We start from the raw sequence: 27,145 nt of genomic DNA, 5'->3' as shown, positions 1-27,145 counted from the left end.
ACACTACTAAAGATTATAGGGATCCACCCATCTGAATCACTCATTAGAAACACCCTGACCACCTGGATCCTCAAATTTGCCCTTATATTTTCCTACGAACAAACCTGAGTTCCTTAGGACTGGCTAAATTCACCCCAGGCCTGTGAACACACCCTGGGCAGGCCAGAATAAATTCAAGTCTGGAATTTGCGTTGATGAAGCAAACCATTATTGACCTTGCCCAATTCCTCCTGATGTAAGACTTCCTTAATTAGCAGAGCAGAGCTTCCAATAGAACCTAGGAAGACATACATTCACTAGGGTAGCTCTGACAAACTTTTCCAGCAGAATTCTTCTACCAGCTTGAGGGAAGTTGAGCATTTCAATGTAAAGTCGGGGATGACACCAGTGTTCTTTTCTTTGTCTCTTCATGCAGCGTCAAGAACTAGAATCAGAAAACAAAAAACTGAAAAATGAACTAAATGAGTTACGCAAGGCCCTTAGTGAGAAAAGTGCCCCAGAGGTGACGGCTCCAGGTGCCCCTGCGTACCGTGTCCTCATGGAGCAGCTGACCTCCGTGAGTGAGGAACTCGATGTCCGCAAGGAGGAAGTCCTCATCTTGAGGTCTCAGCTGGTGAGCCAGAAAGAGGCCATCCAGCCCAAGGTAAGCACAAGCACATGGCTGGAGTAGGTCTTTGGGGGCTGGCCTCCATTTCTTCTTATCCTTTCCTTCCCTTCAATTAATAATGAAGCAAAACACTTAAGAGAATTTTTAGTCTCATTGAAGATTCATCATTTAAAAAAAAAATCCCAGTGTTGTTTTAAAACTGTTACAAATGCCAATTGCAGTGAGCAAAAAGTGAGTAAATCCAAAAGATCATCAATGTTTCATGTCTTACTTATGAGTTTTAAAGTTAATCTTCTGGTAGTGATCTGGCCACAAGAAATTTTGACCTGAAATGCAATTCTGTTAAATACAAAAATCTACAAATTGTCTTGTTGTGGGAGACATTAAAAACAACTTTAAAATTATTTGTTGAAAATAGCTTGTTTAATTGGAAAGGTAACATATGCAGAGGTTAGAAATGAGATCAGTGAGTGGCGGTTACATAGAGATGATTTCTGCTCGCTTCAGGCAGTTGTGTTTAATAGGGGGAGCTGTCCCGGCTGGGAGGGGCTGTGTTCAGGGATTCAACAGAAAGAACCCCCACACTTCGGATATAGATGGCCCTTTGAAGTCCTTCCTTGCCTTGAGGTAATTGGAGACCTAGTGCTGCATATGCTGATGAGAAATGGGCCTTTTTGTCATTTGCCATCAGAGGCAATCTGAGTGATTATCACGAAAATCTGCCTTGTCTCACTGCCCATGTGCATGCAGCAGAGTGTCACCAAGAAGTGAGGTAATCAAGTAACATGTCATATAAAAAATATCTATGGGCCGGGCGCAGTGGCTCACACCTGTAATCCTAGCACTCTGGGAGGCCGAGGCGGGTGGATTGCTTAAGCTCAGGAGTTCGAGACCAGCCTGAGCAAGAGCGAGACCCCCGTCTCTACTAAAAAGAGAAAGAAATTATCTGGCCAACTAAAATATATATATAGAAAAAATTAGCCGGGCATGGTGGCACATGCCTGTAGTCCCAGCTACTCGGGAGGCTGAGGCAGTAGGATCGTTTAAGCACAAGAGTTTGAGGTTGCTGTGAGCTAGGCTGACGCCACAGCACTCACTCTAGCCAGGGCAACAAAGCGAGACTCTGTCTCAAAAAAAAAAAAAAAAAAGAAATATATGTATATATATATGTGTATATATATATATATGTATATATATATATATATATATATATATATATGGTGTATATATAATGAGCTGGATGCCTGAAAAATCCGAGAGTACTTCTCTTAGAAAATTTGTGCATGCGGTTTAGATGATGTACCTGGCACATACATTTGGATTTGATAAAGGCAACTCACACCTGGCATCAATACGGATTCAAAAATACCAAATTCTAAAAACAAGATACGGACTAAATAATTTTTGGAGGAAAAAATCCCAGTAACAAGTGCAGTAATGTAAAGAAATTGGCTTCCTTATTTTGAAGCAAATCGCAAGCCCCTTAAGTCTGAAATGAGAAGAGGACTCTCATTTTGGCTTGGCTGTGTAGGTCTCACCTTTCCCTGGGGCTGTCTCAGTTGGTCCCCATGGCTACCACTGTGGCTGGGCCTCCGAAAACAAGGCTCTGCATGTTAGCTTGAGCTGTCCCAAACCAAGATTCCTTTCCCTGGTTACCTGGTGATAAACTGGTACTTTTTTTTTTTTATTTTAATTGACCAATAATAATGGTATATATTTATGGGGTACAATGCAGTATTCTCACAAGAAACTTTAGTGAAAATTAAGAGGAAAGAGAAGAAAAATGAATCAAGGGACATAAAAACAATCTAGCTAATAGACCACATAGTCACAGTATCATATACTCTCACTTACCCAACTCACATACCCCATGTGACAACTGCTCTCCTGCCCCTAATGGGCTGGCCCTGTCTAACTGAAGTCCATGCTTGCTCAGCTGCCAGCCTAATCGAGGCAGCAGTCATGTTCTCTCCTAGGAAAAATGCCCATGACACTAATTAAGATCTTTCAGACACCCCTGGGCGATTTGTCTGCTCAGTTTCAAGTCAGAGACATCATTTCACAACTCTTTTGCTGGGCAATGGTGAGCAACACTCTTTGAGCGAGGGGATGATTCAGCCCAGACAGGTCTAGTTTATTGGCTCCACCTCCAGAGTATTCTGGGAGACTTCCCTTGGACAAATGGCCTCTTAGTGGGACATTATTTTAACTCTCACAGACCTAGGATAAGACTTTTATCCACATATATGAACAGGGGCATCATTTTCTCACATGCTCAAAAATATTTTACAACCAAAGAAAACCACAAAACAACTCAAAAATAATTTCAAGCACTTGCCTGGAAATAAGAGTCACCATCACATAAACATAAATTAACGTCAACTTTATGCCAGTTCCAGGTATGTTAATTTATTTAGAGTTAGTTTTAGGAGAAACAACTCATGGCTATTTTAAAGTTAGCTTTTATCTATTATCATGGGGACTCATTGGTGGAATTTATTCATGGAACTAAGGGTTTATTGTTTTCTCTATTTTTTGTGCTTGCTGACTTGTGATTTTCAGGATGACAAGGTAATTACAAGGTTTTTTTCAATTTTTAGTGAATACTTACATTTAATCCTAACTTTAGTTTACAAGTATATCCCCATATTTGCAATTGATGCTTTCTGACCACCAAGTCTATTTTTATATTTACAAATTAATTTCCGATTTGATTCCTTCCTATTTGGGAAGTCAGTGGGGTAACAATGGTTGTAGTAGGTTCATGTGTAGATTATAAAGGGCACTCCATGACTTCTAATTCGTAGTCAGCTCTGTGACTCACCGCAGTGGTGATGGGAGGCATCCACAAGCTGGAGAGGGAAGCCCTTTACTTGGAGTGCACTCAAGAGTACAGGCTCTCCTGTGCTCTCATTTTTAGCCAGCTGTGGACTTGGCTGAGGGGGAGGGAGAGCCTGAGGAGCTGAGCACGCCATTCTTTGCTGCCACTTTTGTCTCCCTGAATGTAGAGTCTATAGCTAGGATGAAAAGTGGCTCCTAATGAGGTTGCAAAGTCGAATTTCTCTACCACGTCTTGTTTCAGCTATTGAGTGAAAGATCTTACTGGGATTTTCCTACATGGTGCAACCCTTTTAGAACTTTAATGTTGGCATTTAAAGTTACTTTGGAACTGGTCTCTAACATCATAATATTTGAAGTGGATTCAATTACGTCCACTTCATTGTGAGACCTGACGTTAGAGCAAATGTTGACTGAAGGAGTAGACATATACTATTTAGACAAATAGAACAGGCTACTGGGCTCTAACATATATTATTCTTCAGAAGCTATAGAGCAGTGATTCTTATCTCTTACCCTGTTCTAGAGAGACGAAGAGTAGCTGAGTAGATTTTGAAATTACATTGGTTATCAGGAAGATTAGACCAAACGGGGAAAATTAAAAAAAAAAAATGTTGGCAAAAAATTTTATTTTTATATAAAGTCATTAGTAATTCTGACCTGCCAGATGTTTATTTCAAAAGCTTATGTGCCATGCTATATTGTACCAGAAAGATGTGAATAACAGCAGATGGTAGATATTTAAAAGAAACTAAATGCTTCCTATTTACATTTATCTAAAGATGTGTTAAAAAAACTTTTAATTTTGCTAAAGTATATATCATATGAACGCCACCTTGTCTGTACTGAGTTTTTAATGGAAAATGAGCTTTATGTCAAACTTTCAGTGTTTTACAGGGTCATTTATTTCTAACTGGTCTGGAAGTGGTAGAAAAAAACAGCCTTATATGTTCCATTAAATAGTTGCCTGGTTACTTTTCTAATGCCATGTATACTATATTATATACTTATACTATATATATGTACATATATTTTTTTTCACATAATGTTAAACATACATCGCCCATCAGTGATTTTGTTTACAGGGCAGTGGTACTCTAGAATCTCAACACCTTGGTAGTAGAGTGTTAGGGATTCTCAGGAGAGAAACTCAAGCTACGTCTTTCTCTGAACTGCCTGGGCCAAACTCTCCTCTGTAGTTACAAGGGGCAGGGACAGATGCTCTGGTGGGGCACAGGTGTGATGAAGCACATAACTCCCCTCTAATTGTAGGAAAGACGTATATTATATGTGGTCCAAAGCTTTTGAGTTGAATCTTAATGCGGAAATGTGTCATTTCCCCCTTCAGAATACAATGACAGATTCTACAATACTTTTGGAAGATGTACAAAAAATGAAAGATAAAGGTGAAATAGCACAAGCGTACATTGGTTTGAAGGAAACAAATAGGTAAGTTGATCATTCTTCTATTTATTTTCGTTTAATTATATTGATCTTTAGCCTTCGGGCCAGCCTCTTATACAGCCAGTCACAGTGTTTATGCATTGCTTTATTAGACATCTGCTGGCCTTCAGAGGGAATCCAAGGTTTCCAATGTATTCCCAGCTAAAATCTCACTTTAATATAAGGTAATATTATTGATGAAAGGTGTCAGGGAAAATGTTCTTACATCGAGGGAAGATATTTTTCTATATTTATGGTCTTAGCCTTGAGGGGCTGCCTTAAGAAGAAAACCACTTACACAGTTTGGACTGTCTTGGGTATCACTCTCATGTGTTATTCAGGGTAGTTATTTGTGAAGGTTTGTAGGGGCAACTGCAGCTTTGAAGAATTGAAACTTAGTGTGAAGAGAAGCGGTGAGTTATCTGGAATCACATCAGTGTTGGCCACGTAACTCTAAAAGGGTACCGTGACTTCCAGGATGGGAGAATGAAGGCTCATACCTGGAATTCCCCTCAGCCTTACTGCCACCCTCCCCGCCAACAGAGGCTTAGTGTTGTTGAACTCTGAACGTAAAAGACTATATGCTAGACCATTTTGAAAGAACATAGGCAGCAATGATCACAGAGAAAGATAATTCTGAAGATATATCTTATCAGTGTACAGTCTAGGTTTCTTGATGCATAGTATCAGGATTGGTATACATAAATACAAACTAAAGAATATTGCTATGCAAAAGTAAGGTACAATTGGCCCTCCATAGCCTTGGTGTCCCCATTTGTGGATTCAACCAACTGAGAATTGAAAATATTTTTTAAAAATTGTGTCTATACTGAACATGTACAGACTTTTTTCTTATTATTCCTTAAATAATACAGTATAACAAATATTTACATAGCATTTACGTTGTATTAGGTATTGTGAGTAATCTAGAGATGATTGAAAGTGTACAAGAGGATGTATGTAGGTTATATGCAAATACTACTCCTATTTCTATCAGGCACTTGAGAATCCTTGGATTTTGGTATCTGAGGAAGGTTCTGGAACTGAACCCCCCAGTAGATACTGAGGGACAGCTATACTTCTTATCTTCTTTTATAGACAAGGTTGGAGAATGCTTATAAGAGTATCTTGTTAAACTTAAATTTTAATTAATGAATGTGAATCATAAACACATGTTATGTCTAAGAATGTGCTAGTATAGAAAGAACTATATCCACTCAGCTGTTCAATCACCAGATATGTAGCACATGCCTACTTCATGCCAGGCCCTGTGCCACACACTGGGAATAGAGCAGTAAGCAAAATAAACGCAGACCCTAATCAGCTGCTAGAGAGACAGCTCAGAGGGTTTGGGCTTTATTCCAAAAATAATGGAATCCGTTGAAAGGTTGTAGGTAGGAGACTGATGTGATGAGATTTGAATTTTAGAAAGCTAGCTCTGTCTGTTATGTTAGAGAATAGATTGCAGTGGAACAAGGTTGAAAGCATAAAGACCAGTTCAGAGGCTATTACCATAATCCAGTGAGTGATTATGGTGACTTGGGCTTGCTTGGTGGTGGTTAGGATTAAGAGAAATAGGACACTTTGAAATATACATTAGAGGTCAGCGAGCCTTGTGGTTTACTGGATGTGTGGGTGAGGGGCAGGAAATCCTGAAGGGTGACTCTGAGGTGTCTGCTATGGATACTTGGATGTGGTGATACCACCTTGTGATTGTGGGCCTGGAGTGTGGGGAAGATGCTCAGTAGATTTACGCATATCAAATTTAAGGAGCCAGGGAGAAAACCAAGGAAAGAAGTTCATTAAGCAGTTGAATATATAGATCTGTAGCCAGAAGAGATATGTAGGCTGAGATGTAAATTTTGAAGTCATCAGAGAATAATAATACGATTGAAACCATGCAAATAGATAAACACTCTAGGGAGAGATAAACTCCCTAGATGGAAAACAGAAGAGAATTCTCTCGAATTTGTGTTGCATAAACATAACAACAACAATATAGCAGGAGTAAGAACCTGGACTCTGGAGTCAGATAGCCCTGGGCTCCACTACTTACCACCTGTATAGGTATCTTACTTCTAAGCCTCTGTGTCTTCCTCTGCAATGTGGCAAATGATTTACCTTGGGTTACTGGAAGAAGTAAATGAAATAGTACATGTGAAGGGATGCAGAACAGCCTCTGACACTTAGCAAACACTCAAAAAATATTATTTCTATACCGTAAATAGAAAAAAACTGTTATCAACCTTATCATAATTATTAATTATACATATTTTTAATAAAATATGATGCATCTCTAAAAGCAGTTTTAACAAGTCTTACAATTAATTTTGCACACAAAATATCTTTTAAAATTCATGTCATAAAAGCTGAGAACTTTGGACATGTTCTTATTTATGTTGCTCCTGTAAGAATTTTTAAAACAAATTTTTAGCTGGGAAATCAGATTTTATTAAGCTAAAACAAGTTCCTACCCAGAAGACTTAAAACTTCATTTTAAAAGAGACTGTAAAGATTACTACACGAAGACAGTAGCTGAAGTTTTTGTTCTATCTGTGTGTCATGGTTAGCCTCTAACATAATACATGATAAAGCACTCTGCTAGGTGAATAAATTGTTTAAAATAGAACCTCTTTCTCACCTTCAGTCGTTTCTTATTTTGCAGGAAAAGTAGCTCTAGATCCTTGATTATTTTGCTTTAATTTCTACCCATTTACATGTGGTGTTACGTTACTCATTTTTTTAATTAACCAAAAGATATTTTTGTGGTAATGTCATAAAGTCACCTGTAATCAATAAAAAGTCTTCCCTTATAAAATATTTCAATACTCTGTGCTGTTCTTGACGGTCATCACCTCATTGCCACCCCGTGTCCCTTTGTGTTTTGCATTGTTACTCCTTTGCATGGAAGACCACCTGCCATGGATTACCATGAGTTGAATGAGGATGGAGAGCTGTGGCTGGTTTATGAAGGGTTAAAACAAGCCAACAGGTTATGTTTATCTCCTCAAAATGGAATGTTATTAATTTGTCGCTTTCCTTACTAACAGTGGCCTCCTGACTTTAACTCCTGTATTTCTTGTGCATTAATTGTCTTTCCGGGTAAATTAGTTTCAGTAAAACTTAGAACATTCAGCCAAACATCTTCTTAAAAACCTTCTTCACTAAGAGATACTATTACAGCTAAAATTGATTGATGGTAAATGTAAGAGTTGCTTTCCATAAATGAGTGATGCTATCTAGAGTTCCCTTCAGATGCTAAAATTTGTGAATATCTCTCTCCAGGAGTCGAAAGAAAAACAAAATCTTTCAACTAGAGCACAAACTATTGGGGGAGAGATTAAAACTTATTACTTAGCAGCTTCTTGTTTGGAATAAAGATCAACATACAGTATATAGGCAATGCAACTACATTCAGTGTGACCATATTATTATCATGCTGTCTAAAAGCAATATTAAATGCATGATTTGGCACTCTGTGTGGTTATTGTGAAATTCAAATTTGTGAAACAGAAAATCAGAAGGGGTTTCCTGCATTGCTGCAGTTCAGAATAATTACCCAAACTCAACATGTTAAATATGTTTAGGGGAAAGAAAATAAAATTAAAACAGCAACACCTTTCTTACACAGATACTCAACTGCTCTAGCAACATTTGTTTCTTAAAAAATCTCATAAAAATTCCATTTTAATGATTAAATTTTAAAAATAATATGTTCATTCAAGGGGCTTCTGCTTATCCTGTTTTGTTCTAATCATAAACCATTGTCATTAACTTTGGGGTGTTATCAGTTCAAATCCTTTTGACATTTTGTAATCGCTAAAATGTTTTTAGTCTGCTGTTAACAGTTTGCTTGCAATGGCGGCAATAAGTTTTACCCAGCAGTTGGCAACCAAGGGGATTAGAATAAAAGAATGTCTTTTCTACCTCACGTTAATTAGTTCTTAACCGGAACTTTGTTTTGTGTTTGGAAAAGGAGTGAATGTAGAAGCAGGGGTGCATGGTAAAGGGAGGATGCTGACTCTTGTGCTCACTGCCAACGCCCTGGTCTGCTCTGTGGGCACAGCTGCTATGCGTTTGCTTGCAGAAGCAATAGCTACTTTGTTGCTCCTATTGATATTATTTATGTTCTAAAATCACGTCCTTTTAGGATTCTGTTACTGATATGTAAGTTTATGAAGAGAGAAATGACAAATTTAAAATATATGTATGAAATTTCAGAACTATCTGTGTAGATTTGGGTAATTCAGATTTTGGGTATATTTCAGAGTTGTGACCTAGCCTCTCTGTCCTTCAGATACACGAGTGAAATATAAAAATGAGATTCTGGTCCCACTGTCTCCGTGGAATTAGTAGTAATAACTCTGTAATTCTTAAAGGCACATTTAATTAGATTGAGAGTTTGTAATCTTGCCCTTTATAGTGCAGTTATTTTATGTGGCAAAGATATAACTGTGTTTGCCAAGTTAAATGCTAGTCTGTAAATGCAAGTCAAATTAAATCTGTCTTCTAATTGATTTTTTTTAAGTCATCATTTGCTATGAACCTTTCAAAAGAGCTAAAACTCTCCTGTTTCATAGGGCCTCTGAGATCTTAATATGATTCAGAAAGACACAAATGTGAGAGCATTCGTTTCCATTTCTGGCCCTTGTTTGGGTTTCTTGACTTTTATCCAGTCAGAAGACACACGGAGTCTAAAGAGTATCTGCTTTTCTCACTCTTACAAGCAAGCACAAAGCCTTGTAGCTATTAGGCAGGGACTGGGAGTGTCATCTCCCCTTCCTACTTGTGTGGCTTCTCCACAGGCTCCTGGAATCCCAGCTCCAGTCTCAGAAGAGGAACCACGAGAACGAGGCCGAGGCCCTCCGTGGGGAGATCCAGAGCCTGAAGGAGGAGAACAACCGGCAGCAGCAGCTGCTGGCCCAGAACCTGCAGCTGCCCCCGGAGGCTCGCATTGAGGCCAGCCTGCAGCATGAGATCACCCGGCTGACCAACGAAAACTTGGTAAGGAGAGGTGCCCCGGCCCACACACTCCTTAGCAGGCAACGCCTAGCACTGCCTGATGTCCTAGTTTCTTTTTGATCAAACATAGCTTTTCTTTGCTGGGAAAAAGGTACTGCCTTTCACTTGTTACCCTCTTACTCCAGCAGAGACAGAGTAAGGAAAATATGAATATGTTAGTAGACATGAAAAAGGCATGTGCACAGGTTGTGTTTCTCACAGAAGGCTCTTGAGCGTCTGAGCATTCTCAGACTTGACATCGAGGGTCTGGAAGACAGCCACCGACTGCACGCTGGGCTGTGACAGCCTGGAGGCTCGGGTTGTCTGCTTCCTCTGCTGCAGCTGCAGAGTCTCTGCCATTCTGGAAAGTTTGTTATGTTATTGTCACGACAGAGACTGGGGACAGGCTTTGTTTACCAAGAAGCCACTGAGTCCTCTTAGCCTCCATCTCTAGAAGACAAGTGGGGGTTAAGAGAGTCTAGGTCAGGAAAGATGGTTGGCAGAACTGAGCAAGGGCTTTTGAGTGATGCTGGAAGGAGCGCCCAGGTCAGGGAGAAGGGGAGTTAAGAGTAAGATTAACACATTTTCTATTCTTTCTAGCAGATCTTATATAATAGTGAGGAGACTTCTTTTTTCCCCTTGCCAGATTCTGAGCCCTGGCATGGAGTTCAAGTTTTTTCTTTTCCTTTTTCCTTGTTTCTTTTATTTTTTTACCAAAAAATATTTTCTAAAATATTTCTTTCTCAGCCACATAATAATTTTTCTTACAGATTTATAGTTTTTAAAATCTATTTAAGTTTGACAAATATTTATTATATTAAAAATCATTGAAAAGTTATAATTCTAGGTTTTTGTATAAAATCTATATTGTAGTGCCTACCTGATTTTGAGAAAAATTATTTAGGACTGGTGGTGATTTGTGTCTTTTTTTTTTTTTTAGTTACGGTTTTTAATGACTTATAATAAAATAGTATTTTCCCTGAAGATTTAACAATCTGAATCATTCTTCCATTACCTTACGTTACAAATAGTTTCTAGTGTCATTTATTTAACCATCTTTTACATGAATTAGAAACAAACCCAAAGGTCTTGGTTTCCCAGTCTGCCTCTCTGAATGAGGCTGCATCGTGGGAATGGGGGAAGAGGGTGAGGGCAGTGTTCAGATTGTTTCCAAAGTGACTGAAATCTCACTAATTTGTTGGGAAAATCTTCTGAATCATAAAATAATTTTGAAATGTCATTTTATTACTCTCAAGTATATTGTTGCCTAAATTAAACTAACAATGCTTTGATGACTAAGTATTGATAAATGTACTGAATAATAACAATTGATTGATCAGCATATAAATTCTGTGCTTATAAATGATTGCCTTAAAATACAAGGTGAAACCGTGAAATAAAGATGCTTCTGGGTGGCAGATTTCCAGAGTTTCTTCACTAAATTGGTCAAGCATTTCTCTTGCAACTTTGTTTGCAGTATTAATTTTCTTGGCAATTCTTCATAGCTAATACAAAAATAGGCTAAGCCCCCACATTCTAAGCTGGTAGAGTCTAGTTAATGAGTTTGAGTTTTGGGAAAATACTTTGTAGATCAGCTGCTTCTCCTGCCATTACACTGACTACTAACTCAGGAGGATGGATACAAACTTAAGCATAGGAAATGATGTACTTTTTCAAAATCATTGTTTCCCAATCTTAATTGTGCATTTCTTTAGGAAACACTTGAGCAGAATATTACAGTGGACCTGAACTTAGTGTTCTTAGAAACTCCACCTCACATAACATCCTCCCACCCACCTACCCCTCAATACAAACACAAAAATGATTTTCCTCCCTCCTCTAATGAACAGGTTTCACAGGCCTCCCCCACGCTGCCTTTCAGGGAAGAAAGGCACACAGCCTCTCACCAGCCTCTCCAACTTCACACAAGAGTGCAGACATTGCCATTATTCTCACTTTCATTTATTTGCCTTCCCTACTCTTCCACTGCTGCTGGCAGCGAAAAAAGGTGCAGCAATTTGTGAGCATCATGTACAGGAGAGGCTAGGAGTAAAAGGCAGGAAGGAGCTTGAGTGAAATGACAACCTTATCTGGGCAGTGTGTTCACCTGCTAAATAATGGCATCTTGGCCACAGCCTGTTTCCTTTAATCACGACAGAAATGTCTGTATATATGTAATTAGAATCATCTATACTAGGAAGATAAAAGGGTAATGGCAGGTGACAAATCAGAGCTTTTGAGTTTATACACTTCCACTGTTTGTGTGATAAAATATTTTAAAATTGATTTTGCTGAGAGGTAGCATTGCCTTCAAAGACACAGAGAAAAATAAATATCTATTGTGCCTGTTTTTTCAGTATTTTGAGGAATTATATGCAGATGACCCTAAGAAGTATCAATCCTATCGGATTTCACTTTACAAACGGATGATTGTATGTAAAACCACAGTGCTTTTCCTTTGTCTTCCTTGCTACTTTTAGTCCTCTGTAACTGAAGAGCACACTGCTGCCTGCCCCTTCCCAGGAAGTCTCTTCAAAAACTTTCACAAAACTTATTTCTCCCCACAGCTGTCTTTTAGCCAGTGGTGTCACCTCTGTCAGTGTCCTGCTGCGTCCATTGTCACGTTTGATTTGTTATTAACACTAGGCTTACAGTGTGATGGAAGCAAAATGTGACTTGGAAAGATCAAGTAAAATCCAAGAAGCACAACTTAACACTTTGAAATGTTAGCAACTATTCCCTTTGAGTCATTGGCCTAGTATCTAAATCCACTCTTGTCTAAACTGGAGAATGAATAAATATTTGTATTTGTAATGCTTTTCTTCTCCATAACTTGAATAACAACCACACACTTCACTGACTCATTTTCCTTCTAAGCTCTTTCTGAGCCTTCTGTTGTCCACTTTCTTCTTAATTATTCAGTTTTTAACTATGCCTGTCATATGAAAGAATTCCTTATTAACTAGAGAGCCAACAATCTCAGACTTCTTTATACCCTCCCCCTTAACTGTACTGCTTTTGTTTTCTCTATTTGCGTAAGACATTCATAATTACCCCCCTTTTTTTCCTTTCCTTTCCTTTTCTTTTCTTTCTTTCTTTTTTTTTTACTTTTAGGGACGAGGTCTCACTCTGTTTCCCAGGCTGCTGGAGTGCAGTGGCACAATCATAGCTTACTCTAGTCTTGAACTCCTGGGCTCAAGTGATCCTCCAGAGTATCTGGGATTACAGGTGTGAGCCACCTTGCCCAGCTTCCCTTCTTCTATATAAGCAAAATTATATCACCTGCAAGATTTTGTAGGTGTCTTATGCCACCTACCATTTTGGTCCTACCTAGGTCAGCAGACCACTCTTTATCCTGTTCTCTAAGAATATTTTTTCAACTTACCTTTTAATTCCCAAAACTTCTAAACATTTCTGAAGTTTTGGGGCTAATTTTAGCATCTCCAGAAGGGTGGGTCTCATAGAGACAGTGCTTCACATACATAAAGTGTCAGTCCCTACCAAAGTTCAACCATTCTTAAATCTTTCCGCAAAACTTTTTGTGTATTCATCAAAATTTATTTTTAGTCCCCCTTTAAAAGAAAGCATTCCACTGGAATAACAATACGTTTAACAAGCATGCAATTGTTTTTCCTACATGGAGTCTACTAGAAAAGACTCCACAGTGAGCCTGCTATCCATCATGCTGTAAAGGATTTTACTGCATTTTATATTTTAACATTTGGCTTTTATTGTAGCTGCATTTCCCATGCCTGCCAGTTTTAGCCAAGTGGTGGCTCCACCAACGAGCTTTTCTGGAGCTTTATGTAAAACTAACAATGTTGTTCCTGTGATTTTGTGTCTGCTTTCCCTGAGTGCGTTTTAGAAGGCCTATTTTGATCTTTCTGTTATTTCTCATTTTGATCTTCAGGATCTAATGGAACAACTTGAAAAACAAGATAAGACTGTCCGGAAACTGAAAAAACAACTGAAAGTATTTGCCAAAAAAATTGGTGAACTAGAAGGTATTTAAACATGTTTTTATGACAGTTACTTGAATCTTGGTTTTGTCTTACTCTACGAGTGGCCTAATAGGGGTTTATATGCAAATATTAAGGATAATAACAAAAATGACTTTCAGCAAACTCGACCTCTGTGGAGTGGAAATTTCCATTTCTCTAGATGAGGAAAAATGTTCTTTTCATTATAATAATAATAATAATAATAATACAAAGGGAGAGAATTCATTCAGCAAGCATGTAATGAATATTTTCTATTAATATGTTCCAGGCACTATGCTAGGCAGTATAGCATAGAAGTTAAGAGCATGGATTCTGGCATCATGCTTCTTGGGTTCAAATCCTAGCTCTCCTACTTATTAATCATATGATATTGGGCAAGTTACTGAAACTCTCTATGCCTCAGTTTTTCCACCTGTTAAATGGAAATGATGATGGTATCTAATGATGATGGTATCTACCTGACATGGTTTATAAGGATCAAATGAGTTAATGTATGTAATACACTTAGAATAGTTCCTGATACATAGTAAACACTACATACAACTTAGTTATTAGTATTGCTGTTATTTTTAGTATTAGGGATGCTAAGATGAGTAAAACAGAGTCTGTGTCCTCAAAGAACTCACAGTCTAACAGAGAAAAAAAGAGAAGTAAGTAAGAAAAATATGAATTATGATAATAAAGAAATAAGATTTTTTCAAAAATCTCATTTCTATATGACAGGAAAACTCCTTGAGAAATTATCAAATATCAGTTATTATTACATACAAATGAATCTGGTTTTGAATTCTTATATGAGAATTTGGACTAAAACCAAATTCTAAGCTCATTCTAACAGCTCTCTCCCTGCTCAAGAGATTGTAGAGACACTCTATGGAATTGCCTTCAAACCTCTGTGACTGTTATCATTTTGCCTAAAAATGATACAGCTCAGCCTGACTGCCCATCTTATTCTCTCCATATCACTTTGCATAATTCTTGCTTGGCTCGAAGGGTAAAGATTCCCCATCACTGGGGATGTTCAAAGGGCTCTATTATGATTGACTCTAAATGAGGTTTTCATTCCCTCAACGTGCCAGGCCCTGCCATAACTATTCCTTCTGTTTGGTCTTCCTGCTTCCCCTGGGCAAAGTTCTGCTCATCCTTTGAGAGCAGAGTCATATGTTACATGCTCAAGAGCAGTTTTGCCTGATCGCACAGGCAGACGGTATGGCTCTGCCCTCTGTACACCACAGCTTGGCTCAAATTTTTTGTGGTTTTTCACTGTGTCATATTTTTAGCAGTTTTTCTGTTTGAATTACCGTCTTCCATAATAGACTATGAGCTTCCCAAGCATAGGAACCACCTCTCACTTCCTCTTGTTTTCATAGCACCTAGTATAGTGTCTGACCTATCATAATCATTCCATGTTTGTTGAGTGAATAAATAAGTTTCAGAAATATTTAGAACATGGCAACATGGATATTTACTGTCCACAGGATATCACTCCCTTAGATATAAAAATACTGAAATATTTGTTTAGAAATCAGAAACATTACTTTGTAGTCATATTTTATATATAATCTTTTAGCATTATATGATTTATATATTACATTAAAACTTTTGAACCTCCAAATCACACGCTCCCACATGGGCTATAATGTCTATTGGTAGAACTTAAAGAACTTTCTGTACCTAACTCTGCACTAATTATATCATGAGATGATAATTAGACAGCAGAGTATTTTCTTGAAAGAAACTGATTTTAAGGGTATTAACTTGTGAGATTGTTTATTTCTTAAATTCCTAATGGTTCCTTTGCCATACTTTAGTAAATTTTGGTAAATAGAAAAGACATGCATTATTTTATATTTTTAAATCAGCTTTCTTTGATATGTATATTTTTAATTGAAGAAACAGGTTAGAATATTTTAAGATTTTACTGATTTTAAGCCATTATCAATCAGAAATCAACTTCATCACTTAAACTATCCTGATAGCTATAAAGCTGTAAGTAGCACTTGAGAATAACAATTTACTGATTAAACAAAAAAGATGTACTAGTTCTTAGGAAAAGTGATATTTTGAGTTAAATGATACATATGTAGAGGATAAAATGAAATAGATTTATGTGACTTGGGCACTTGCTGAGTACAGTATCCTTGCTTCTCCCCCAAATTAGGGAATAAAGGTGACAAGCTCTTTTAACACTTTTCTCTTCATCCCTGTATCTCCCTGTTATACAGAAAATACTGGCAACTTTGTACAACAAAGCCCCTTATAATAACTAAGAGTTTTCTTATGTTTTTCTTTTCTTTTTTTTTTTTTTTGAGACAGAGTCTCGCTCTGTTGCCCGGGCTAGAGTGCTGTGGCATCAGCCTAGCTCATAGCAACCTCAAACTCCTGGACTCATGCAATCCTCCTGCCTCAGCCTCCCGAGTAGCTGGAACTACAGGCATGCGCCACCATGCCCGGCTAATTTTTCTATATATATTTTTAGCTGCCCATATAATTTCTTTCTCTTTTTAGTAGAGACGGGGTCTCACTCTTGCTCAGGCTGGTCTCGAACTCCTGAGCTCAAACAATCCGCCCGTCTCGGCCTCCCAGAGTGCTATGATTACAGGCGTGAGCCACCGCGCCCAGCCATGTTTTTCTTTAAATATATTGCAGCACACTTAAATCCTTTTAGTTTAAAATAGCACGACTCTTGCCTCCTCCTGTGGGCTACATTTAATTAAGGGGACTGTTTTAGAAGCAAACAAAGACTTTTTTTTTTAAATGCCAACATATATCATTTTTAGCAGAAATTATGTAGCTAAATGGAGAGTGTTTCAAAATTTGATCTGTTTCGTGTTATATTTTGTTCCAGGAGTGAGTATTCCATCTCAATTTTTATAGGATCAAGAAATTTAGACCTGAAGGGATTCTAGAAATCAGTTAATTATTTCATAAGAGGAAAAACTAAGGCCCCAAAATTTTAAGTGACTTACCCAACATCTCAGCAAGTTAGGTGGCAGGATTAGAACCCAAGCCTTCTGAGGGCCACTGATTTCTCTCCTTTGTATCATATTTTCTTATAGAATTTCTCTACTTAATATGAATTTATCTGTCTCAATTAAACCTGAGATCAAGATCTTCCTGGTGCCAAAGTGAGGGAAAGTAAATTTTTTAAAAACCTTCCAATTTCCTTTCCTTTTCCAGGACAAAAGGTTCAAGAATATTTTTCCTTTAAGCATATAAAGAATCGAGAAAATTGGCTGGGTATGGTGGCTCATGCCTGTAACCCTAGTACTCTGAGAGGCTGAGGTGGGAGGATCACTTGAGCGCAGGAGTTCGATATTAGCCTGAGCAAGAGTGAGACTCCATCTCTACTAAAAATAGAAAAAAAATTAGCCTGGTATGGTGTTGCATGCCTGTAGTCCCAGCTACTCAGGAGGCTGAGGCAAGAGCATCACTTGAGCCCAGGAGTTTGAGGTTGCAGTGAGCTGGGCTGACACCATGGCACTCTAGCCCAGGCAACAGAGTGAGACTCTGTCTCAAAAAAAAAAAAAAAAGAATCTAGAAAATGAAAATAGATTCTTGCTTCAGGTCCTTCTAGAATTGTGTCTATATTAGATAGAGTGTTGGACTAAGTGACCACTGTCTCAGTCCATTTGTGCTGCTAAACAAAATACCTGAGCCTGAGTAATTTATAGAGAACAGAAATTTATTTCTCACAGTTCTAGAGGATGGAAGACAAAGGTCAAGGCACCAGCACGTTCGGAGGGCATGGGCTCTGTTTCCACAGTGGCGCGCCTTGTTGCATCCTCTGAGGGGGACAAAGGCTGTGTCCTCACAAGGCAGAGGGCAAAAGGCCTCACTAGTTCCCTCTAGCCCCATTTGTGAGGTCTAATTCCGTCCTTGAGAACAGAGCCCTCAGGACCTAACGTCCTCCTAAAGGCCCCACTTCTTAATGCTATTGCATTGGGGATTAAGTTTTAACATGAATTTTGGAAAGGACAGAAACATTGAACTATAGCAACTGCCAAGGCCTCTTGAGTGTTTAAAAACTGGGGTGGTGTCCTGGCTTATCTCTTGCAGCACTGTATTTTCCTCATGCTACATAAAGGTTGACGTGTTATTTTAATTAGTAGGTAATATTGCTAAATAAATCAAGGTTATGTTGAGCTGATATCTATAGTTCATTTGTGACCCTTTATAAAGACTAAGTCCCCAGGGAGAATTCAAAGGCAGAAAGAAAAACTTTTGAGAGTATGGCAGATTTTTTCTGACCATTTTATAAAGAACCAAAAATATCCTGGTTAGAGATTTTGCAAAAGAAAAGAGAAGCTTTCTTTTAAAACATAAACTCTCTTAGTAAAAATGCTCACCATATTTTATAAATTCTATGAACATTATGTACCTAAACAGCCTAGAGCTGTGCCTAGAGGTATATAAGGTTTCACATTCTAACATCTCAGAAATTGGGGTGTGTCTTACAATTGTTGATGGGTTAATTGGCAATGTTTTTTCTTTTTTAGTGTTATATAAAATGGTATATCTCATAATCAATGGCATCTTAGATTTGATCAAATCAGTAGATTTAAAACATCCTCTTTGGGTTACATGAAGTCCAAATATGTGCATTTATTGATAAACCCAATATCTTGAACTTGTTTCCTCCCAATCTACCCTTTTGGAATTATCTCTGTGGCTTAGAGTTACTAGTAACATAGATGGCAGGAATTTAATGTTTTGTTTTTTTATACACAGCAGCAGGTTCACAAGCTATAGAGGCCACTGTGTGCTGCTTCAGAGGTGCTCATGGTATTGTGTTTAAACTGACTCCAGAAATAATTTATATAAAACTAAACAGTTTGAGTATCCTCTTCTCTTGTATAGAAGAATACGTTTTATAACTAGTCCTGTGGCTTTCAGACTACAGTCATGCATATGAAACACTAGATTATGGTATCTGTCCAGTTGCAATCTGACCACTCTTTAGACATCATAGTGTTGCTGGATGGTGGTGACTTTACCTAAACCAAATTTTCGGCGCTGATAGTCCCAGTGTGTGACGCTGCAGCATGGGGTGGACGGTGTGTCACCAGGTTCCGTGCCACATAAGCAAGAGCACTGGCAGGTATTGATGTTCTCTGTGATAACCTCTTCCTGTGGAACTGGCTTCTCAGAACTAACCCAGGAAATTGCCCAGAGTGACACAAGAAGCACTACTGTTACCTCTTGGAGTCAGCAACATTAAACTTTCTAATGTTTTTGCATTTAATCTGCATTTGATTTGACAATAGTCTTGGAATTCGAACTTAATCTGCACTTAAATAGATTTCTTAACTGCTCCCCCTTCCTAAGGATAAAAAGATAAGAAACCTGCTTCCTGGCGTGTATCTCCACAGTCACCCATAATAACTCATATGTTCCCTTTCCTTTCCTTGTGTTTCCCATTCCATTCTCAATTTTGAGATGAAATTGGAGACTTTTTTTTTTTTTAACCTTTAGCATAATTCTCTTCTAGCTGCTGCCATTGACAATAGAGACCATTTTTAACATCTGAAAGTGTTGTTAAACAGTGGTCGTTGAACTTTAATGGTCACAACTTCATGGTAGAATTTTTAGCATTCTATTAAAAAGAAACAAACAAAAAAAGCAATAACATTTAGGGAATTGTTAAATAGTGGTGTTTTATCTGCTCGTGATTTCTCTGAGAATGAGGGGTGGCAGGAGAAAGTTAGATCTTTGCCTTACGAAGCCTTTGTGAAAAATCATGCATTTTCACATCAATTGGAATGAAGAAACAGTATTATACCAGATATCTTGATGTGGTTTGCACTAATTGTAATGATACATTTAAACTAAATGTTCTTTTGCTTTTAAATGACTAGATTCATAGAGCTAAAGGGAAAACAATCTTTTATATTCTTGCTGCCCCTTTGTAGAATAATGTTTTTTCCTACTGTGAGTTAAAATCTATATATATTTAACCATTTCTGATTGGTTTCAATTTGTTAACAAATATGTTAAACCACTTACTTTTGGGACATTTAATATCATTAGAAAGTTAACCTTATTACAAAAAAAAATTAAAAGGTTTTGAATCAGGTAAATTTATTTGATGTTAATTGTAAGAGGCGCTAGTGGCTGTTAGAATAACATTACCATATAATTTTGCCATCTAGCCACTCAATTTTAGCAGAAAAAATATTTTAAGAGGGGACAATTAAGTAGCAAATATGGCAAGTTTCTGTTGTTACGGAGTTCATTCAAAATTATATGAACATGGAACCCTCTCATCTTTTCTATCTGGAAAATATTGTATTCTCCTTTTTTCTTCTCATGAAGTGGGCCAGATGGAGAACATATCTCCAGGACAGATCATTGATGAACCTATCCGTCCAGTCAACATTCCCAGGAAAGAAAAGGATTTCCAAGGAATGCTGGAATACAAGAAGGAAGATGAGCAAAAACTTGTTAAGAACCTGATACTGGGCAAGTATTTTTTGCATGGGATAAAAGGCCTTTCTGGTACACGTTTCAATGGTTGGAAAAACTAGTCACTAATTTTTGAAATATTCAACATCAAAGTTTCTTTAGTCATCCTTACATACTGTGCATTATAGTGCTGCACTAATGTCCTGACCATACCATGTCTTATCAGTCAAACTGCAGGGACATGTGTCTAGGACCGACCTAAGGTTCCCTTGAGGCCAGGCCTTCTCAGCCCTGGCTGCACATTAGAATAACCTGGGAAACTTTTGAAAAGTACTGATGTATACCCCACACACACACCAGACCAATTAAATAAAAATCTCTAGGGAGAAGAGCGTGGTGATGTCTGGTGCTTTTTTAAAAACCTCTCAAGGGATTCTCAAGTATAGCCGCAGTTGAACACTGCTGCTCTAGGCTGTTTGGGTTCCTGAGTTTCTGTTTTTTCCTTAGTTCCCTAGAAAGGTTTACAACTAAATATGTTGAGGACAACAGTTCAGTAATAGGGAAGAAACAAAAGAATTAAGGAAAAGATTCCAGCAAAGGAAGGACAGGACAGAACAAATAAGATGGGAGTGGAAGAAACATTTCAGAGCAGCATAAAGCCTTTAAGATTGGGTGTGAGCCCACTGGCTCTGCAAGAAGACTTTTTAGAGAGTGGCGGTAAATGACTAGAGAGTGCACACACTGTAAGTTGTGAATTAAAAAACCTAAAAACCTCTCCTTTCAGCCTTTGTATAGCATTCCTCCCCCCAGGTATCAGAGTGACAGCAATGTGACTGGCAGTTACACCTGATTTAATGTTCCTAGCATTAATTTGGTACTATATATAGGTGCAGAGGTGCTTAAGTTTCAACATGATCTTCATTTTGGAAAAATGTTAAGGAGCCACTGGTTTTTAAGCATGGAGTTAAAGATTCATCAATTTAATAAATATTTACTGAATCCTACCACGTGCCAAGCATTTTTTAGGTACTGGTAATGAACAAAACAAAGTACCCATTCTCATAGAGCTAACATTCCAGAGGAGAAATAGAGAAAATAAAATAAAATAATATATAATGGAGTAAAAAGAATAAAGAGTGAAGGCAGGTATACTGGTTTATATAAAATTGCCAGGACTTGGTAAGGTGGTCTTTGGACATCATGCTGATGTCTGAAGAAAGAACATTTGAGGCAGAAAAACAGTACGTGCACGGGCCCTGGGGTGGGAGCATGCCTGGCACATTCAGCCAACAGCAAGGAGGCCCATTTGGACTGTGGTAAGGATTTCAGATTTCATAAATAAGTGAAATAAGCTGCTTGGAGGATTCTCAGAACAAGAGTGACGTGATCTGACATACCTTTTCTCAAAGAATGACTTGTGGTGTGTGGAAAATGCACTACTGGGCAGCAGGGGATAACTCAGGGAGGCCAGTTAGGGAGCTGTTGCAGCAATCCAGGAGATGACACTGGCCCCGACAGGGCTGCAGCTAGTACAGGCAGGAAGAAGTCGTTGGATTTGGGTTGTATTTTATAGGTAGAGCCAAGGGGATTTGTCGATGGATTGGATATGTGGTGTGAGAAAAAGAAAGGAATCAAAGAGAAAGATGGTGTCTATAACATAAGAAACTGGAAGACTGGAGCTGCTGATTACTGAATGCAGAACACTTCCAAAAGAGCAGGTTCCACAGGGAAGCAAGAGTTTGGTTTGGGAGAGGCTCAGTTCAATGTGCCTGAGCAGAGATGTCAAGAAGGCAGTTGATTAAAAGTCAGGGCAGTAGGTATAAATTTGGGAGTTGTCATTATATAGGCATGTCCCCACACTCAAGAATTTCTCTACTTAATGAGCTATAAAAATACCTTTGTTTATATGACCAACTTACCTTGAATGATTGAACTCTTACATGACAACTGTGCTTTTATATCTCATAATGCATGCCTCATGAAGACTTTCAGCGTTATGTAAGAGTATTTTTCCCTTTTTCAGAACTGAAGCCACGTGGTGTGGCAGTCAATTTGATTCCAGGATTACCAGCATATATCCTGTTTATGTGTGTTCGACATGCTGACTACCTGAATGATGATCAGAAAGTAAGGTCATTGCTGACATCAACAATTAACAGCATCAAAAAAGTATTGAAGGTCAGTTCATGTTCAACAAAATTCTCATAATAAATGTTGATGATGACAGAATCTGCACAGAGGTGCTTTTCCTTCCTTTGACTTTACCTAAGTTGCTTGGGGTTTTATAATTATTATTTTTATCTTATTTTATGTTTTAAGAAGTTGCTTGTTATGAACACTTTCCAGCCTTAAGTGAAAACTTCCACTGGAGGAAACATTCTTTCTTGAACATATTGATATGCCTTCTTTCAAAACAGAGCTCAGGTTGATCAGTAATCAAAATTAACTTGATATAATTGTATTTAATTGTGTAGTAAATTAAGTTTCTTTATGGACAGAAATAATTTGCTTTGAAGTTTACTTGGAACTAAATTTAAAATATTTAATATAAATAGGAAACATGATGCCAAAGTTAAATTGGTTCAATAATACTTGAATTCATTCATATAAAAAGATGTCTGATAAAACATGAAAAATTTTCTTCTAACTTTTCTTCCCTTTGTTCTCCAACTTGCCCCATAATTTTCCCAGTTACCTAAAATGCCTGGTTCCATGTGAGAAGCAACACACACAGATGCTAATGAGAGAGGAAAGACTTAGAAAAGACAGAAAAATTATATAACCAAGCAGAAAGCCCCACATAACTCAGTAATCACTGAGTCACTGGCATAATCCTCCTCTTGACTCTCTACAGAAACAATGAACATCATATTTGTTTTAAGTCAGGTGTTTCTGTGGGGAGCTAAGGTAGTGTGCTGTAGCTACTTTGCTTTCTGAATATTGAACTTAATGGGAACTTTTAGAATGAAGTTAAGTGGATAGTTACCATACCTAGTGGACTCTCTCAAATCTAAGATGTCTTTCATAAACTTTTTTTTTTAATTGTGGTAAAACATACATAACAAAATTTACCATTTTAACCATTTGTAAGTGCACAGTTATGTGGGATTAGTTATATTTACATTGTTGTAAAACCATCACTACCATCCAGTTCCATAACTTTTTTATCCTCCACAACTGAAACTCTACCCATTATACTAACTCCCCATTCCTCCCTCTCCTAGCTCTTGGTTGTAAACTTTTGACAAATGCTGGTTCTCAGTCAGTTCCTATTGTGCAGATATTCTATGTAATTACATTCTACAGTGGTTACTAAGGCATGGAGTTTCTGAAATTTTCACATTTAAAAATTGATTAATATCTTCCAAATATAACTCATTTTATTTTTAGTGTATTGATACTATACTGCTCTTAGATTATGAATTTTGCTACTTTTTAAATCAACTACTACCAAATCATAAAGTTTTCTCCCTCTCTTCTTTTTTTTTTTTTTTTTTTGAGACAGAGTCTTGCTCTGTTGCCCAGGCTAGAGTGAGTGCCGTGGCTTCAGCCTAGCTCACAGCAACCTCAAACTCCTGGGCTTAAGCAATCCTACTGCCTCAGCCTCCTGAGTAGCTGGGACTACAGGCATGCGCTGCTATGCCCAGCTAATTTTTTCTCTATATATTTTTAGTTGTCCAGATAATTTATTTCTATTTTTAGTAGAGACGAAGTCTCACTCAGGCTGGTCTCGAACTCCTGACCTCGAGCAATCCATCCGCCTCGGCCTCCCAGAGTGCTAGGATTACAGGCGTGAGCCACCGCGCCCGGCCTCCCTCTCTTCTTAATTGCAAGAAGTTATGTATCATTTAACTATTATACCAAATTGTTTAAAAATTAAAAAGAATCTGTACTAGAACATAACATTCTTTTAATACCATTTAAAATTAATGTGCATGTGTCTCATATCCCTGTTTTGATTTTAGCAACTGTTTTTTTGCTGTGGACTCTAAAACAGCATAACTGGCCAAAGATGTATAGAGAATCCATATAGTTTTAGCTCATAGCTCATTTTTTATCTAAAAAAAAAAATCAAAAACTGAAAATATCTTTAAGTTCAACTTAATGGTTTTCTCTATGAGATAAAGAACTAACTTTGATTTATTGTATAATTTTGACCAAGTACAGTTTGTTCATTGTAAAAATACTATTTTGGCAAACTCAATCTAGTAACTTCTTGACTAAAGAGTTGGCATTCAGTTTTAAATTTTTTTAATCTCCAAAGAAGTGAATATTCTTTTATATAGAGTATCTCATTTTCATGAAGACAGAGGGCACCCTTAGTGTTCACACTGAAAGCAATTGTTTTTACATAGTTAATTTGTTTAAAAGTGGTTTAGCAAAGTCTAGGCCTACTAATGAGAACAAATGTGGAATAAACTCTTCTCCTTAGATTTTAATCAACTTGTCTGGTGACTCTTTAGTATAGATGCAATTACAAGTGTCTGGCTGTGGCTATTCCAAAGATCTCTGCAGTTTGACTTGTCTAGACATCAGCAAAGACAGTCTAGATAAGTGCTTTTATGACCTGCTGCCACAAGCTGGCCTGTAGCTAGCATTGTCTCCCAATCTGTATGTGTCAGCTCAGCCCAGAACCTCCACTAGGAACAATTGTAATCCAGATTTTTGGAAGGGGTAAAGTTATTTTTAGTCAAATCTGCACTTAAGCCATAGGATGATTTTTTGTGTTTGAGAGTATCATAAAATTTTATTTACTTTCTGGCAATCCTCCTAAATCTGTCAAGGTGGTCTTGAACTCCTGCCCTCAAGTGGTCCTCCTGCCTTGGTCTGCCAGAGTGCTAGGATTATAGGAGTGAGCCACTGTGCCCAGCCAGGACGTTTTTCCTGAAGTCTTTTTAGGAAAATATTTTCCAAAATTTAAGGGCTTTAGTTTGTTTAGTACTTGCTTAAAGAGTTAAATTTTATTTATGAAAAAAAATGATCTTATGAGAAATCTATCTTTCCTCATGATTTATCCTGCTAGTACACTTACTGCATAAAGTCATTACCAAGGAACCAAAGGCAATTGTTCTCATACAGCTTCCAAGAACCCAGGTTTTGTTGTGATACCGTAGTAGAGTTATCGAAATATATGGTATCATGCAAAAAAAAAATGAGCTTCCAAGGTCATTTAATGTTAGGCACCTCTCCCAGGTAAACTATTTTAGGTTTTCCTATGCAAGGTTTTCTAAGAGAAGGTATAGGCAAACATTGATATTTCTGTGACTTCCCATATCCAAACTGGGATTAGTTCATCCAAATGGTTTAGTTTACAAATTCGTATCTTCCCAAGTATGTCTACCATTCAGGCCCTGGGAAACATTCTGAGCCCCAGTGTCTTTTCAGGCACAATGAGCCTCTCTTTTCTCCCTGCCACTGTGGCCCAGTCCTGGTGAAGAGCCAACCAGATTCCCCCCCGACTGCTTTGTGCAGACTTCCTCCATCCCATCTCTGAGTCACTGCTCAGAAATTTATCTTACCGTTGACAAGATTTTTAATCTAATCTGGGTTTAAGTACTTCAAACTCTTTTTCATGTTCCTTATTACAATACTGGTTATTCCCTTTTGTGCTTTTAATTCTTTCTGATTCCCTTCATTAACCCCAAGGGTAATGAGTTTGGGTCAGCTGTGGCTTGTTGAATTTTTTTCTGTTTAAAGAGGGGACAGCTAAATTAACATCAGCTTAATTTTCTGGTGGCAAGAAAATGGATACCCAGCAAAGTAACAACCAACCAATGAACCCAGTGGCTGAAATTCTGCTAGCAATAATGTGAGACTTTACAACTGCAATGTGATTTATTTTTATAATTGTTTATAATGATAACTGAAACAAATGGGCCTTTTGGTATCTGTTCAGTTTTTTTCAGGTTGTTATTTCTCTAAGAAAAAGGTAAATTTAGACTTATTCTCTCTTTCAGAAAAGAGGTGATGATTTTGAAACCGTTTCCTTCTGGCTCTCTAACACATGCCGATTTTTGCACTGTTTGAAGCAGTACAGCGGAGAAGAGGTGAGAAAACCTTGATTACACAACCAGCATGCTATACTTTCCCTGACCTTTTTAAGGAAAATTTTAAAAGCACAAAATGTTTAACCCTTTGTTAATTTAGAAACCCAAATTCAGAGATGGCTTGGAACTTCATTGCTTGTTTGATGTTCATTATCTATGAAACAGTAAATGGGAGAATGACATAGTTTCCTCCCTCTGAGAGTTTATATTATGAGAAAGCACAGAAAAATAAAACTGGCATCAGTCAATGAATAGTTACCAGAAATGAAACTCCATATCAATACGTTGAAGTGAGCTTTTCAAGAACCAGTATCAGAATATTGAACTATTTAAAGAAATTAATCAATTTGGTCCTGCCACAGTACATTAAAGGTGATCAAGGATAAGACAGGATCAGAGATCGTGTCTCTTTTGATTTGTCGAAAAATCTACATTGCTTTTCTTTTTAAGGATGTGTTCTTTAGTTATTTGATAAACTTTAACGTATTTCAAAACTATATAAAATATTAATAGTTACTATTTATTAAGGGCTGCTGAGTATGTATCAGATAACACATACTATAAATGATGGTATTTATGTTATTTAATTCTTACAACATCCCTATGAAATAGAAATTATAACCCAGTTTTACAGATGCGGAAACTGAAGCTCAGTGAGGCTCATTGATTTGCCCAAGTCCTCTCTGCCGTAAGGAGGAGCACAGCTGGGATTCTAGGTCTGCGCACATCTGGGGGCCTGTGGCCCTAACCCACTGCCCTCCATGCCTCCCCGGCCTTTACCAGGAGGGCAGCAGAGAAGCTGA

The 27,145-nt window shown here is 37.7% G+C and overlaps 1 protein-coding gene across 5 annotated transcripts in view; it reads left to right on the top strand.

Moving 5' to 3' along the window:
* The window catches only part of MYO5A (myosin VA), a 195,362-nt gene that overhangs the window by 152,661 nt on the left and 15,556 nt on the right, over positions 1–27,145 (top strand). For 2 of the 5 annotated variants that reach the window (XM_045529431.1, XM_045529425.1), the window contains exons 28-36: positions 416–643; positions 4,794–4,894; positions 7,800–7,880; positions 9,694–9,892; positions 12,247–12,321; positions 13,800–13,893; positions 20,206–20,352; positions 22,319–22,473; positions 26,253–26,342. In XM_045529431.1, coding sequence (XP_045385387.1) covers positions 416–643; positions 4,794–4,894; positions 7,800–7,880; positions 9,694–9,892; positions 12,247–12,321; positions 13,800–13,893; positions 20,206–20,352; positions 22,319–22,473; positions 26,253–26,342 — 1,170 coding nt within the window. The remainder of the gene's footprint in view (positions 1–415; positions 644–4,793; positions 4,895–7,799; positions 7,881–9,693; positions 9,893–12,246; positions 12,322–13,799; positions 13,894–20,205; positions 20,353–22,318; positions 22,474–26,252; positions 26,343–27,145) is intronic. The other 3 variants (XM_045529444.1, XM_045529437.1, XM_045529454.1) reach the window with 3 other exon arrangements.

This window comes from Lemur catta, chromosome 1 (assembly GCF_020740605.2).
Source record: "Lemur catta isolate mLemCat1 chromosome 1, mLemCat1.pri, whole genome shotgun sequence".
Taxonomy (NCBI): domain Eukaryota; kingdom Metazoa; phylum Chordata; class Mammalia; order Primates; family Lemuridae; genus Lemur; species Lemur catta.
The sequence above is the reverse complement of the archived record's forward strand: the minus strand, read 5'-3'. Positions and strand labels throughout refer to the sequence as shown.